General features: G+C 33.5%; 1 protein-coding gene and 1 long non-coding RNA gene across 5 annotated transcripts in view; one reads left to right on the top strand and one right to left on the bottom strand.

The window, feature by feature from the left end:
• The window catches only part of LOC111088201, a 12,008-nt gene extending 6,147 nt beyond the window's left edge, over positions 1–5,861 (top strand). Inside the window, exon 2 of the long non-coding RNA XR_002612806.1 lies at positions 4,630–5,861. This is a non-coding gene — a long non-coding RNA (uncharacterized LOC111088201). The remainder of the gene's footprint in view (positions 1–4,629) is intronic.
• Positions 5,862–8,262: 2,401 nt separating this feature from the next.
• The window catches only part of LOC106469106 (protein shifted-like), a 66,370-nt gene continuing 58,096 nt past the window's right edge, over positions 8,263–16,536 (bottom strand). The window contains exons 9-12 of one of the 4 annotated variants that reach the window (XM_022397528.1): positions 15,603–15,692; positions 14,428–14,520; positions 12,634–12,726; positions 8,263–8,918 (exon numbers count right to left, since the gene is read on the bottom strand). In XM_022397528.1, coding sequence (XP_022253236.1) covers positions 8,878–8,918; positions 12,634–12,726; positions 14,428–14,520; positions 15,603–15,692 — 317 coding nt within the window. In that variant the 3' untranslated portion in view covers positions 8,263–8,877. The remainder of the gene's footprint in view (positions 8,919–12,633; positions 12,727–14,427; positions 14,521–15,602; positions 15,693–16,536) is intronic. The other 3 variants (XM_022397530.1, XM_022397529.1, XM_022397531.1) reach the window with 3 other exon arrangements.

The raw sequence follows: 16,536 nt of genomic DNA, 5'->3' as shown, positions 1-16,536 counted from the left end.
GAGCATGTTTTGATGGGACGGGGATTCGAACCCGCGACCTTCAGATTGCGACTCAAGCGCCCTAACCACCTGGCCATGCCAGACCCTGAAAGAGAAACTCCAACGGTTCGATACTGAACATTCTTATGCTTAAATCTGCATTGAAGCAAACTGCACGAACAATCTCAAAAAGTTCTGTATCACAAAATTTGGTACATTATATACAGAATACATGATACACCCGAATATCACACTAAGAAACCGTTTTTGGGGCATTCTTTCTTCCTTGTTTTTAAGTAAAAAGCTCCTTTGAATCCAACATGGTTTTTTCGACGTAGTAAAGACTAATTAACACCAAGTATGCGAGTTGATGAGACCGAATTCGGGGTATTAGGTGGGCTACAGGGTAGTGTCCCGGTTTCTGGTATTCAAGCTAGTGTCAAAAATATGTATTCGTTAATTAAAGGACTCGACCAATTGTCTTCAAAAACCACACTGTACTGACAAAAAAACAACAACTAATATCTCAATAGTGTTCAGTCAAGAATACGCGATGCGGGGTTTAGGGAAGTGGCCAGAAAATAACAGAAATGTTCATATTGTGTAGGTTCTGCATTTAGCAATCTTACAGTGACATGTAAGCTTTCGTTGTGCCTTTCTTTCAATTCAGATTCTGGATATCACAAGGAGTTTAAATCTTTATTCGGGATAAAAGAAAGAGAGTACCAGAAATTTTTTATTGAGAATTAACCCTGACTCCACAATGGCTGTTAAAGTATATCTTATAAATTTTTCTGAGCTTCGGGAAGGTTTGTATTAAATATTCTGATGCTAGGAAAAGCGTGTGTAATGGAATGCAAATTATCATTTTTCAATGCCCGTTTCTGTAAAGAATTTTAATTGATTTATAAGGATTTAGCTTAAATTTTCTTCCAAATTTTGTTTTTGCGCATTTCCGCTAAATTTAATCGCACAGTGATTATTATAACAAGAAATTCGGAGAAATATTCTTTTTATATTATATTATATCCTTCACTTTAAAGTAGGCTCGTAGGAGACAAGCCACTTCATTGGATTGCAACCACAGACTTGGATTTCACCCGTACAATACTCATAAACTTGAGTTTCACTGTTTAAGTCCCATACGTACAGTTTCTCAATATGGTTTCGGCAATTATTTGACCAATGGTAGCAATAAAAGCTAGGTCATCCGAAAAAAAAAAGGTTTCTTCATATTAATGAGAGCATTTACACAGCCCGGCATGGCCAGGTGGTTAGGGCGCTCGACTCGCAATCCGAGGGTCGGGGGTTCGAATCCCCGTCACACCATAACGCCCCCACGGCTAAAAGGGCGAGCATGTTTAATGTGACGGTCAATCCCACTATTCGTTGGTAAAGGAGTAGCTCAAGAGCTTGCCAGGCTTATATACTAAAGAAGAGGGCGTCTCGAACGCACTAGGAAATTCATGATCCTTCGAGAAACTCCTCGCACACGCCAGCAGCGTCACGTGACTTCCGCTGTCGTAACAATACCTATGACATCCAACATATCTAAAATTCTCTGAACAGTTCTTCAACCATTTTTTCATGATAACACAAAATATATTAGCTATAAGTGCTATATAAGTGCTAATTTTTAGACCAATTTTTTATCACAGATACTGTCAAATTTGAAACGAAGTTTCTTAGTTTCAAAATTTAATAACTCAAAAACCGATATTGTTAATACTTTTATAGTTGTATAATTTTGAAAAAACAAATGTATTGCCGTTTGAATTACTTCCTGCAAAGGAGTATTGGTTTACGTGGACTCAGTATCAAAACTTCACGATAAGCTTGTTCACCAAATCATAAAACTGCCGGGTGCTACTATACCGTGTGGTCTACCCAGATACTATCATTATCACCGTTTTAATGATTCACTAAAACATAATTTCTTGTTAAATAAGTTATATCTATCCACGTTTTTGTGTTCAGCAAATAATAATAATTTAATAAGTTGTGTGTTCCAAAACAGTACCTTAAATTTAGGTTATAATTGTGCTAGTTTTGATTGTTGGAATTTATTTCATTCCGATTATATTTGCTCCCAGAACATTATGTAATGGTATTTTGTACTTTATTAGTTTAAAAGCATTATTTATAATATATGGCACCAATTGCAAATAAACGAAAGTTAAAAAGATGATGATGATAGTATCTGTGTAGACCACACGCTGTATTGTATCATATCTTTGTAAACCGCCACCCCCCAGTGGCACAGCGGTATGTTTGCAGGTTTACAACGCAAGAATCCGGGTTTCGATACCCGTGGTGGACAGAGCACAGATAGCCCATTGTGTAGCTTTGTGCTTAATTACAAACAAACAAACAAACTTTGTAGACCGCACGCTATAGTAGCACCAACTGCCGTTTGTTTAGGGATCTAAAATTTGTAAATAATATGTAGTTCCAAAAACGAACAAGATGTTAGGATCACAGAAACCTAAGCTTAGCCGTCAAGAAGCTGAAAACAATACTTTAGCTAAAAACTGTTCCAACTAATAGCTTTCAATATTCTTTTAAGTAAAAACTGTTTAAAGGCATTTTACAGTAACTTTTCAACAAGTGATTACGTGAAAACTATTCGAAGGTATTTCACAGTCACCTTTTAATTATGTTTTAAATAAAAACTTTTTAAGGTAATTTCACAGTATATTTTGAACAGCCCATTAATAAATAGTTCTCAGTGTAATTCATAAGAACTTTCAACAATCTTTTATTGTTTTCATATATATCTTATTTTAGTACGTCCTGGGATAATATATATATATTTAGGTGAATATTAACACAGATGAATCTCACAGAAAAATCCTATTTCCATATTTTTAGTTTGAACTAAACATTCCCAGTTTGCTCTTGAATAAGAAAGACTCGCCTTTCGAAAGTGCTCGGGTTATAAGATATCGTATTTTTGTGTTAAATTTCTTTCTTGAACCTACGTGTTTTCATGACATCATGAATATAGTTTGCACTGTATATGGTTTTTACTCTTGCCACAATATAACAGATTGCTAATAAGTTTAACATCTGCCACACGAGCCAGCCCGGCATCTTGATTGGATCTAAAAATAATGAGTCATTCTGATTCTGGAAAAGTTTGGATTGTTTTGATTAGACAAAAAGAAGACGTTTGGCACTATTTTCGAGGTCTAGGTCGCTGAATCAGATCCGAGACCACGAGGGCTAACATGGAGAAGTTAACTTGTAAATATAAAATAAAACAATGTAGCAATGAAACATGTTTGAAATGTTCTAGATATGGTTGTAAATGTGATGGTTTAAGTGCAGCGATTAAGCTAAACCGTGGGTCCAGGTCGGATGAGGGAAGAACTAATTCGAAGATATCCTAATAGATTTGACATACCAGCTGAATCGGAGATTCGTCAGTTAATTTCTGCACTGCCAGCGAAACATAAAATAACTGGCATAATAGTATCGTTCTCGTCGAAAGGGGGAGGGGATCGGAATGATATATAATAAATCATTAGTTTCCATATTTTGTGGTACTAACGGTGCAGTAAAACCTAAAGATGCTGTGTTAAATTTGAAGCAGATGAATTACAAGATAATTTCCCTAGCGTAATGCCATTTCTGCAATGAAGGGTAAATATAAGAAAGATGGTATAATACCCAGTTTGGTACCACCATAGTATAATCCATATAGATTTGGGGCCCGGCATGGCCAGGTGGATAAGTCGCTCGACTCACAATCTGAGGGTCGCGGGTTCGAATCCGCATACCACCAAACATGCTCGCCTTTTTAGCCGTGGGGGCGTTATAATGTGACGGTCAAGCCCACTATTCGTTGGTAAAAGAGTAGCCCAAGAGTTGGCGGTGGGTGGTGATGACTAGCTGCCTTCCCTCTAGTCTTACACTGCTAAATTAGGGACGGCTAGCGCAGATAGCCCTCGTGTAGCTTTGCGCGAAATTCCAAAACAAACAAACAAACCATATAGATTTCACCATGTCATATTTTCATTAATACTTAATTTATTTTTTCGTTTTAGAAGTTGCTTGTTTGTATGTTTGAAGTTAAGCACAAAACAACACAATGGCTATCTGTGCTCTGCACGGGTATCGAATCCCGCATTCTAGCATTGTAAGTCCGCAAACATACCGCTGTGCCTCTGGGGGCCTTTAGAAGTTACACCGAGCTTAGTTCATCGAGATCTATCGAAATAATCCTAAATCACCAGTATCCAGAATGTCTTCCCCTCTCACCCCACACACATACACGTTGATCAATCTATGTTCCGTACTCAAATATGCTGATTTGGCTCGTGTGGCAGTTGTTAATAACACCTCAATGAAAAATATAAATTCAAACTATAAGTTTTAGTGCGTATAAACTACTGTTGACTTGTTCAAATACAAAAATAAACAAATAAAATCAGAGAGTTATGTGGCTATTTTTAATTTCACAACGTCCTATTGACATAGGGAATGCTTTCTAGGACAGGTGTTGAAAGTATAAACTTGTGTATGATATTGTATCGACTTCCTTGGTATAATTTGGCATTTAACTGCCTCAAATATTATAACAAAATGCGTTATTTAAGTTTTACAAAATATTTGGCATAAATCTTTTTTTTCTTTCTTTGCTGATAGGTATTTTTATGTTTGTTGATTTTCGTGCAACACCCTTTGCCGCCCAAGTAACAGTCTAGATGGAAAACGGATAGTCAACATCACCCATCGTCAACTATTGGGCTACTCTAATCAAAAAGTGGGATTGACTGCACATTATAACGCGCCCACGGCTGAAAGGGAAAACATGTCCAGTGGTTGCCGATTGCGAGTTAAGCCGCCTAACCAGTAGGCCATACCACGCTTCCAATTTTTTTAAATATAGTCAACTATGTAAAACATACTCATTTTTTTCTGTTTTTCATTACTATATTTTGTATTTCATCAAATTATTAAGTACATAAAAATTCTATGCACGTGCTAATTCTTGCCATAGACTAACTGGAAACAAAATTTTTGTTAAAATATTGCCAAAAGGTTAATGCGAATACTGCACGAAATCTATTAAACACTGCCCACGCAGAACAATAAAGTTATTTATTTAATTTCAGGATGTAAGATTAAACGGGCATTCCTCAATAACGCATTTCATAATTTAATAAACCAGCACAGGTGTAAAACTAGAGGGGCATTCAGTAGAGCGCATACCTACGCCACGCAGCGTTGATCATATTCGGCTCTCAAAAAATATGAAAATGTGTCCGTATGTCTATCGTTATCAACGGACGCGGATAATTTTTGGCAGAACAATGAGAAATAATATTCTATATAAGTCCACCGAGTTATAAAGCAAAAGTAGTGTGAAAAATCGGTCCCCCTGTTAACAGATCTTTTGGATTTTCGCAACTTGGACCTCCAAAAACTAATCACTTCTAAGTTGGGTCATAGTCCAAATGTATATCAAATTTCGTCCAAATCCATTTTCGAGAAATCTTGCTGACAAAAACTCAAACACACACACAGAGAGGTGAAAAGATAACCTCCATCCGCCTATGGTGGTGGAGATAAGTATAATATTTCATTCAGTTTTTGTAGGGATATTTTAGCATATGTTGTGATAGTTAGTTACACTGATAATTAATTTTCTTCTTTATTTCTTAAAAGTAACGAATATTTTGATGGAAATGTTAGGGACAGAATTTGTTGGGAGCTTCTAATTAGATGTGTTTTTGTTTTTAGTAGAGAGAAAGCAAGAAAATATTGAAATAGACCATGTTTATGATAATGTGTTAATGCAAAATTTACTTATGGCTGTTAAACAACGTATTTTGTTAATATTTCAAGAAATGAAATAAAATAATTTTCAGATCTTACTGATTGTTTTATTTTACACTTTTTTCATGCTAGTTATCTTGTTGTTGTTTTAAATTATTCTACACATTTGACACAATTTCACGGTATATCTGATAATACATTTTTTACACAAATGAGTATCATTTAGCTTAACTTTCAAAAAGAGGCGTTACCTGTATATTCTTTAGATTATCTTAGAAATGGTAACTCACTGACCACTTTGTAGACGTTGGTATTTATTGTATTTGTTTTCAAGAACGGTAATATTCTGGCACTTTGAAGTCATTTAATTATTCTCTTCTAAAAGAAATCAACAAAGTCTGGCGAATGTCTTTTTTTAAGGTTTCACTTGGTTGTTTTCAGATAAAAAGTTGTTGAAATCGTGATTATTTTCAAATGTATCATTTACACATTATATCAATCTTTTTTTCCTTGGTGTCAACTTTAGAAAATTAGTGAATGATGTTGTAAAACCGCATGTTTATTGTTAAACATTCTAACAAATGGTTCTAATCGATACGTTACGAGAATAACCTTAAGCGTCCTCTGATGCCCACTTTTAAATTATGTGATAAGCATGAATGAAACACTTGTACGGTTTCATTGTTGTTAAGCGCAAAGCTACACAATAGGCTATCTATGCTCTTACCACTAAGGGTATTGAAACCTGTCTTAGCGTCGAAAGCTTACATATTTGCTGTTGAGGGTGTGGTGAATTGCAAAGAATTATCAAAACATTATAAACGTTACTATTTTTAACTTCAATGGGACAGATGTAAAGTGCTCTCACAAAACAAACTACGTAGTCGCAAATTTACTCTTTGTAAAGAGAATGGTTGATGTTAAAATGTTGCCTTCAATTTACAGGAAATGTTTAGTGAAACATCGATGTCTCAGATGAGTTGGTACTCACGAGTATTTTAATTTTTGAAGATTCACATAACATCTGGAAATCCAAAAATCTGCATATTAAACGCGTGTATTACAATAGTTCAACAAGTACAGTCTATACCAACAGTCCTCGAGAACAAATATTTTACCATTTCTGTAAAGTGTGTATAAAAGATAAGAGGTTACCTAGGTATCGAAACATAACATGATCCACTTTGTTAAAGCTTGCTTTCAGTTAGTGACATCTACAGGAATTTTTTTCAGCGGATTTTAAGATGTGTCCTTTAAAAAACAATTTAAACAACTCTATCAATAAGCCTTAGATTTTAAAATCATTTTGATGTAACGTTGGTACCAGATGAACGGAAGTGTCTCTTATCTTTTGTAGTTTTTCTCAATATCCGGGCGCAATTTATAGTTTTAAATGAAGATTGCTTGATTTGAATTTCGCGCAAAGCTACACAAGGGCTATCTGTGTTAGACGTCCCTAATTTAGCAGTGAAAGACTACGGGGAAGGCAGCTAGTCAACAACACCCACCGCCAATTCTTGGGCTACTCTTTAACCAACGAATAGTGGGATTGACCGTCATTATTATAGTGTCATCTCAGCTTAAAATGGTGAGCATGTTTGGCGGGATAGGGATGCGACTCGGCAAGTCAAGCGTCCTAAACACCTGGCCATGTATAATTAAGGAATATAGTAGTTCGGAACTTTTAGGCCTATGAACTGAATAAATTATTAAAAGTTCGATAAATTAACAGAAATCGACAAATTCTTCATGACAAACGTTTATGTGGAAAACTCTGAACTTCAAGAGCAGAATAAGGTAATGATCTTTTCTTTTTTTTTTTTTCAAGTACAAACTTTTAGCTCACAGCTCCGTCATCTCTTAATTGAATATATGATTACAGTTTTGGACTCAGGAGATCAAACCTTTTTGATTGATATATTTGACCACGCCCAATATCTCGTAGATTAATTTACTTTAATCCTGCCTAAAAGAATTTCAATTTAAGGGTAGACTAGTAGAGATCCTGAGGAGTAATAAAATCGAATCGGGTATATGCGTGCCCCACGCTTGATAATGCCGGCGCACAAAAATATAGCTAATAAAAAGGAATAAAAAAAAAGTCTCATAGATCAATTTACTCTAATCCTGCCTAAAAGAATCTCAAGTGCCGCGGCTATTGAGGGTTTCCTCTTGTTTTAATTTTTGGAGAGCAAAGATATTAGTTTTTTATAAAAAAAATAATTGATCTTATATATATATTTTTTTTTATCAGAATAGCACTTTAAAAATATAAACTATAAATTATTTTTAATGTCGGTAGAAGAAGATTTTTGAAAAATAAAAAGTAAAATAGAAGCATTTTCTGGCTTTTCTAGTGTTTAAAATATATGTAATTACCCAGTTTGGTAGATATATGTAGGTTTGTTTTTTAGATTTTTTTCCACAAATGATTTGAATATATTTTCAATTTATTGCAATCCTTATTTTTAATCAGTTTGTGTACATAACTTTATATATCTTCGATACATTTTACATGAAAAAAAAAGGTAAGTTCTGTGTGTGTCTGTGTGTATATATGGACAACCTACACAAGGAAGATCTGCAGTATTTAATTTCAAATCTATCATTCATAGTGAAGTAATATATCATAAAATAGCAGAAAATAATCTCAAAAATAAAATGAAAAGTAACAGAACATTCATTACATTAGACATGAAATAATATTTACGAATCAATAAGCATACAACGAGCAAAAACTACTCTACTTCCTAACCAAATATCTACAAGAGCTCCCTTAAATAACACAAATACGCTTCATAATGGATAAACGTGTAAAGTGGTCGGTTAATTTGTCCATAAGCTGCTTCTAATGGTCCGTTGATACATGACGACACTTCACGTGTCAACAGCGTCTCATAAAGAACACTATAGACTATCATCTCCACATTGTCAGTTCCTGTAATTCCAATCATTTGAGAGGAACACAGCAAGATGGAGTGTTGCAGAGGAAGATAGGGTCCTCTTCAGTTTTTTTTTATTATTATTTTTGCGAGGCCCTTTAGCTAAAGCACTGCCTATAAGATTCTGCTTTGGCGGAGAAAAATGTCTTGGTTAAGAGCACTGGATCAACTCTCAAACGTATCTTTTTTTGGTTCGTCTTCTACGTGGATGACCTAAAAGTAAAAGCGCCACAACCTAAATAAATATGTAATTAAAAATCAGTTAAAACAACTGCATTTTCTTGCCTTGAACCGGTTCTTGAATTCTTTATGTAAACACAAATGACAAAAACATTTAGTTATTAATTGCTGATTAAGGAATGATGTCGTCTTTAATCCCACCATTCCCTGGAAATATTTCAACAACATTGTGATTAAATATTGGTAATTATTTCTACTATTTTACTTACCAAAACTAATAATGTCTTCTGTATTAATATCTTTCGTAGTTTTTTTTTCCAAATTTAGATAGAAAACATTAAAGAATATAATGTGAAACTAGGCACAATTACTTCCTCTATCGATGTGCATATATAAACTTTGTTCATTGTTTTATAGCTATAAGAGGAAGTTTACAGCAGCATTTCTCATTCCAATGGATCGTCTGAATGTGTGAAAAGGTTGTGAACAGACTCTGAAAATAGATAATAGTCTATATATTTATTTAATAACTGTTTAGTAAGCCAGGTTTTTTGTTATTTTTTTGCACTAAAGCTATTTACTGGGTTGCAGCAGACCAGTGTTAACAAAGGGGTCCTGAAACAAAAGAAAGGTTCAAAACGATTGATCTAAATTGAACACTGAAAAGACAATAAAGAAAAGAACTCAACTAAATACATGGAAAAGACAAATACACATGACAGTATATGTGTATGTGTGTGTGTTATTTAGAAAAGCTAAAAATTAAAGAAGAGAATACATCGTAAGGAAGGATAGCATGAATTTTACGCAGCATATCCAAACCTCAGATGAAATAAATTATATGTAACTTCATGAGAGAGAAGAATAAAATGCATTCACAATACAAAAATCCAACACTGGGGCACAAATCATAAGGTGGGTCACCTTGTAATGTGTCCTAGTTTTTAGAGGTACTGGTGGAAGTAAGACCCAAATTGCATTGGGAGGGGGGGGGGGGGAAGTGCACGATTTATCCAATTTAACCTCAACTTTGCCAGCCTCACATGATTAAGAAAAAAATTGATTGAGCAGATATGGGTGCTCTAGCCCACAACGTCCCACATCTGTCACTGTCTGCATCCAAATTTGGGAATAAAGCAGCAAGAAATAATAGAATACATTACATCAATGGAGTAGACAGCAAAACTGTCCTTAAAGTTAGCATTCCAGCCTGCAATATGATGTTTGGACATAAAGGCAAGATGTTAAGATATTACTATACTAAGCCCAACCAATATTATTAGTATAGCTCCCATCCTGAACCCTTCCATGCTACTTCCTGGATCTTCAATGGTTCTAAGGAGATCCACCCAGTAGCAGGTCTTATATAGGGAAGGTGATATAACTACCACTACATTAATGCACCTGTACAAGATAGATATGAAATGTCCAATAAATAATTATAATTATTTCCCCTATGATGCACAATAAAAATAATTTCTAAAATTTATTGTTCGGAAAATAATTGGAAATTATTTATTGGACATTTTATATCTTGTACTGGTAGATTAATGTAGTGGTAGTTATATTATATTGGCGCAGCATATTTTTTCTCTTTCTCATGAACTTACATTTAATTATATATATGACTATTAATTTATGTTTTTATTATATTATATATATATATATTGTTTTATTATGAGGATTATGTTAGATTGTTAGTTCAGTGATTTGATTTAGAACTAACCGAAGTCTTCTTAGTGTGAGAAATTATTGGGATTACTGATAACAGCATAGGTACTAAACTGATGTATTCTGATCATTACAACTTTTATTTTATGTCTTTGCATACTTGTACTAAGAATGTTATATTAGCTACACGACTTACTGCGTTAATTTCTGTGATATGTAATTTTGAAGGTAACCCTTGAAACACATTTATAAAAGTTTAACATAAAGGTGACGTAATTTTCATACTTATGTTTTGTTTTTTAAACAGAGAATAATAAAACCCAAAATTCTTATCTACCATCTATCTTTTTAATATTTTGTTTAATTTTTGCCAATGCCTGAACAGAAGGATCTCTCATTTATCCAAAGAAGAAATTTATCATTCGTGTACAGAGTGTTGGTTTCAAGCATGGTCCTCAGGTGCGATATCAACTCAGTTTTACCTGTCTTTAAGATAACATCACTGTGTGAGTAAATATTACTGAGTACTTAGTTGTGTAAAGTTTCAGTCTATTTAGCCTGTTGATAAGCCTTAACAAGAAACTATTTGTTTGTTTGTTTTGAATTTTGCGCAAAGCTACACGAGGGCTATCTGCACTAGCTGTCCCCAATTTAGCAGTGTAAGACTAGAGGGAAGGCAGCTAGTCATCACCACCCATTGCCAATTCTTGGGCTACTCTTTTACCAATGAATAGTGGGATTGACCATCACATATTGCTCCCACGGCTGAAAGGGCAAGCATGTGACAGGGTTTCGAACCCATGACCTTCAGATTGCGAGTCGAGCGCCCTAACCACCTGGTCATGCCGGGCCTACAAGAAACAGTTAACATAAATTGTCCATGAGGGCGTACTGAATTTCTCTATATATTTTGTTTACTACTCTGAGAAGTCATTTGATTGTATGAATGGAATTCTGCTGATGATGCTAACTGTAGCTGTGAATATTTCAGCAAAATAAACTTACAGATTTTTTTTTTTATCATATCCATTCCTTGTCTGTGTGAGTTTTTGTCATGTCGTGTACACACGCTAGTACTGCTTATCCAGTTTATTATGACTAAGGCGACTTGCATCAAAAAGTATGTGTTTTCTAATTATCTATCTCTTTGGTTTTAGGAATAAAAAATAACTATTGTGAAAGTTAACTTGTTGACTTAAATGCGGCAGGCCTGTAAAATGTATTATTTTAAGAATTGCTTATGTTTGTGAATAATTCACACAATTAAGCTCTGTAAGGGTAGACTAGCACTATTGGAAGTAAACTAAAAATTACTTTTAGAATAAAGTTGTGTGAAATTTTGTTGTAAAGGGCCACTCTGCCTACACAGTCCAGTAAACTCTGATCATCACATTAAATTCTGATACTTATTAAAATCACAAAAATGATCAAGTCTGAAGATACAACATAAGTACCGTCTGTTTAAGAATGGATAGAACAGGCAAAATGTGCTTAGAAAGTTTTACATTCTCATAATGACCACATGAGACACTTACATAACTAATGATATATATATATATATATATATATATATATATATATATATATATAATATATAATTTTCCACACCTTATTGAATGCTTGCCCACTTTAATTTTTTGGTGTAACATATACACTTACACACATACACCAAGTCCTTCCCTAGATTACTACGTCAGGTGAGGATGATTAAGGAAAACATTTATCAAGTGTAAGAAATAAGATTGACTTGTAAAAATACTTACAATATTACATGTAAGGATATAGTTAAATGTTTAACAGGATACAGTAAGTTACATTGCAACAGTTTTTAAAAACCAAGCCAGGCCCAGATACTCAAGAGTGCTTGCTCAAAGTCACCACCAAGTAAGACTATTGATCAACCTACCACAACCAAATGTGTGAAAGAGGTTCCAGAGGCTACCACTAATCACAGATTGAAGATATCAAGAGGCCAAAACAAAGTTGTATAAATGTAGTGTGACAGACCAGCATCAGGAATAGAAATAGTAGAACAACCCACCACCCAAGAAAACTGACACATAACAGTAATACATACTTCTGTTACATTTCCTGCCATACCACCCTTTTTCACATTGGCAACGATTTCCTAAACAAATCCCATGTTTGCATCGCTGAGGGGTACAAGGCCCTGAAATTATATAAAAACAACTGAAAGATGAAAAAATATTTATCAAATGATGAGTATCCAAACGTATCAAATATAATATTAGCTAGTAATATATAAACCAAACAAGTTTCAGCTTGTGCTGACTACTAAAATTATTGTTGCAAGTCTCGTAACGATCCAGTTACCATTCCTTCTCTCTCTCTCTCTCTTCTTTTTTTTTTTTTAATACACATTTATTGTAACATAGTATTTGGCATTCACTCTTGTGCTTGTTATACATGCATGCCAATTTATGGTTTATATGATGTACCATCATACTGTTCATACATTTAAAATTCTCAAACTTTTTTTTTGTCTTCTGTATGTATAGTGTAATCAACAAAATTTAATCACCTACTTCAACGGTATTATAATTTAAAAGTTCTTGCCTTGTGTGAGAACAGTAATGAGACAAACTCATGAAGTGATATGACTAATTACTATTAAGACTAAAACTAACCTACAAAGTAATTATTATGAAGTTTGAGGCTAGCCTATGGCACAACTATTGTACTATGAAGCATGAGGTTACACTTATGAAATGACACATCCAGGGGTGAAATTTTTCTAGTACTCACTGGTACTAATTTGATCTGCTTTTTGCCTAACCTGCATGCCTTCCATTGTACTGACAGAAAGCAGACACGGCATGACTCGAAGAATCTAAACAATCATTAAATATTCTCCAAATAAGCCAATAAATGACCTAACAACATTAATTCTTGATGGTAACAAGTTCATGAGGGGGGAAATTATTTAGCAGCTTCGATATCAAATGTTATTAAACCAATTGGGTAGTCTCATCTGGCTGTGTGATCTGTATGGTTGGCCAAAAATGATAAACATATCCAAAAAGACAGGTTTTATTAGCTGATATGCTGTGATTGGTATCAGCCCCTGAAATTAGTGCAACTATTGTTGTTTTTTTTGTTTTCTTTTATCATTTAACAGAATGGGAAGTAAAAAAATAAATAAAAAAATCTGAGGTAAGTTTACAATTATGAAATTTTTAAGTTAGTTGCCTGTTTAATATATTTGTTTCTTTAGAATCATCAAAACAATGGTTCTTTGAATTTTCCTTTTTTGTTTGGTATACTACATTATAAATCATACATACGAGCAAAATACTTTGTTTCATGCACATATGACTACTGGCACTTTTTTTGGGAAGAATTGCACCCCTGGATGCCATCATTGTACTTTGAAAGCTGAGGCTTATGCAGTGATATTATTATTATTATACTAAGAAGACTGAGTCTTACCTATGAAGTGATGTGATTATTGTACCAAGAAGACTGGGACTTACCTATGAATTGACAAAATTATTGTACCAAGAAGACAGAGACTTACCTATGAAGTAATGTAAGAATTGTAATATGAATATTGGGGCTTACATATGAAGTGACATCACAATTACACATTGAATACTAACACTATGAAATGATATGTCTAATATTTTAACAATACTTACTTAAAAAGTAACAAAGTAACATAATTATTAAAGTATGAACGGTGAAAGTAAAATAAAATGACATCAAATTTGCACTATGAATGCTGGCATAGCTAAAAAAAGTTTTGCTATCACCAAAAGTTATGCCGGATTCTGAAAAGTCTACATTCTAATGAAAAGCTAGCTACCAGTAATCCTTATTTAGTGTCACCATAATATAAGAAGGTACATACTTTTGTTACACTTTCTGCCATACCACCCCTTCTCACATCGGCAGGCATTTCCCACACAAACCCCATGTTTGCAGCGACGAGGGGTACATGGCCCTGTAATTACATAGAGATTGGGGTAAAGAATTATATGACATTACCCCTCCCAGGATCCATTATGTTCCTTTTTATAACTTCACAGTATGCTCACCCTGTTAATACAGAACTAATCTCTTTTTCAAGATGATTACATAATAAATGAACAATCTTTAAATTCTGATTACAAACTGTCACCTTCTGTTACAATTTTACAGCCACACTTAATAATATATGATTCATAATGTTATATTAATAATAATATTATTATTATTATTATTATTATTATATGAAAGTGTTTTTTGTGATAGAATATCATTGCAAGTTTTGAAGAATATTTTTCAACAAAAACATCTTCTATTAATGTTTTGATGATTTTTCATGTGTTGGTTTACCACAAATATGTTGAAATCAAATTCTCCCATCCAGATAATGTTGTTGATCTCCTAGTTCAATTAAACTGTTATCATATTAATACAGCTCACAGGAACAAAATCATGCATTTTAGAAATTCATCTAATTCCTATAAAAATTTCAATTTGCCAAGATAATAAAACTAACCTAACAAATATCTTGTCAAGAGAAATATTACTGACTTTATATTTGTAATGAAATACAACTGTTTTCAGTTACACTTATGATATATTTTACTTGTATGTGTTCAATATGTGAATATCATCATTGTAGGAAACTCAAGAACATGCAGTTAAAATAAAATAAAGTAAATGAAAAACCTGAAACACAGTTGACAGATAGAATAGTACTGATAGAATATTGTTGGCATACTTTTAACAAATACATATGCATGCATGTCTTGATGTTTGTAAGAATATTAATGTTTAAAATGCATACAATGAAAATTTATACTGTAGATAATTCATATGAACTGTGAAATAGCTACTAAGAATAGTCCAGACCAAAACATTTCAAATCATGAAAAAAAAAAAAAAAAATACAGAACTTGATAAGACAGACAGACCATCACCACTTTCTTCTAGTTATAGTTGAAATCCATATGTATGTAATAGTGAGCCACAAGTTTTTTGTTTTGTTTTTTTACATGCCACCACCACCAAACCCATCACTAAACAGACTGTACCTACTTCGGTTACACCTCCTTCCAAACCATCCACGGTCACATCGACACTGGTTTCCAACACATAATCCATGTTTGCAACTCTTTCTGCATCCCTCTGAAATTAACATCAACTAACTAAAAACTTCATAAAGCCACAGAAACAGTGACATAGCTAGTCTCTTTGATGTTGTTGACTTCAGTGGCAAATGAACATGTGCATGAGTTACATGTAAAACCATGCACAAAATTATACAGTTATTCTTTCTGAATGTGTCTAGTAATGAATGAACACTTAGACTGTATGGTATGCAAACACATTAGGTAAGAAAATCCATACCATTAATAGCTAATGTTTTGGACAATATCAGATCTCATCCATTACACAACTGTTCCTTTTAAACTTATCCAGGAAAAATTATACACATTACAAAATGTTTGAGAAATATTTAATACATGGCTACTGTTCGAGTTTTTCATCAACAACTGTTCAAACAAATTTCATAGATTATTCTGAATTATGCTACTATTTCTATGACAGTGCATGTAAATTGTATGGTCATTTCTCTCGAAATTGTCTAAAGGTAGCAATTTTAAATTTCAAGTCATCATACAAATAATGACACGACCCCAACTTTTCTGAAAGTGCTCAACAAAAAATTTACTAGTGGAAGTTACATAAAGTAATTTAACTACTTTCTTTCTTTCATATAAATATAGATACTATGGATATTCCAACACCACAGTAAAAGATATCAGTCAATGTTGAAGTTATTATGGTAGAAAACACCTTATGTGGTGAAGTATGATCTATAGATTGGCAGTTTATCAAACATTCCAACACAATAAGACTGATAATAATTTGTAAAAAATAATTATCAATTTTTACTGAAATTCTTGGCAAGTTTATTTTAGAATTTAAGTTTTTGTCTTCCAGTCTTTTAAGATAATTGTCTTACCTT

The sequence above is a fragment of the Limulus polyphemus genome, unplaced genomic scaffold, assembly GCF_000517525.1.
Source record: "Limulus polyphemus unplaced genomic scaffold, Limulus_polyphemus-2.1.2 Scaffold3307, whole genome shotgun sequence".
Lineage (NCBI taxonomy): Eukaryota > Metazoa > Arthropoda > Merostomata > Xiphosura > Limulidae > Limulus > Limulus polyphemus.
The sequence above is the reverse complement of the archived record's forward strand: the minus strand, read 5'-3'. Positions and strand labels throughout refer to the sequence as shown.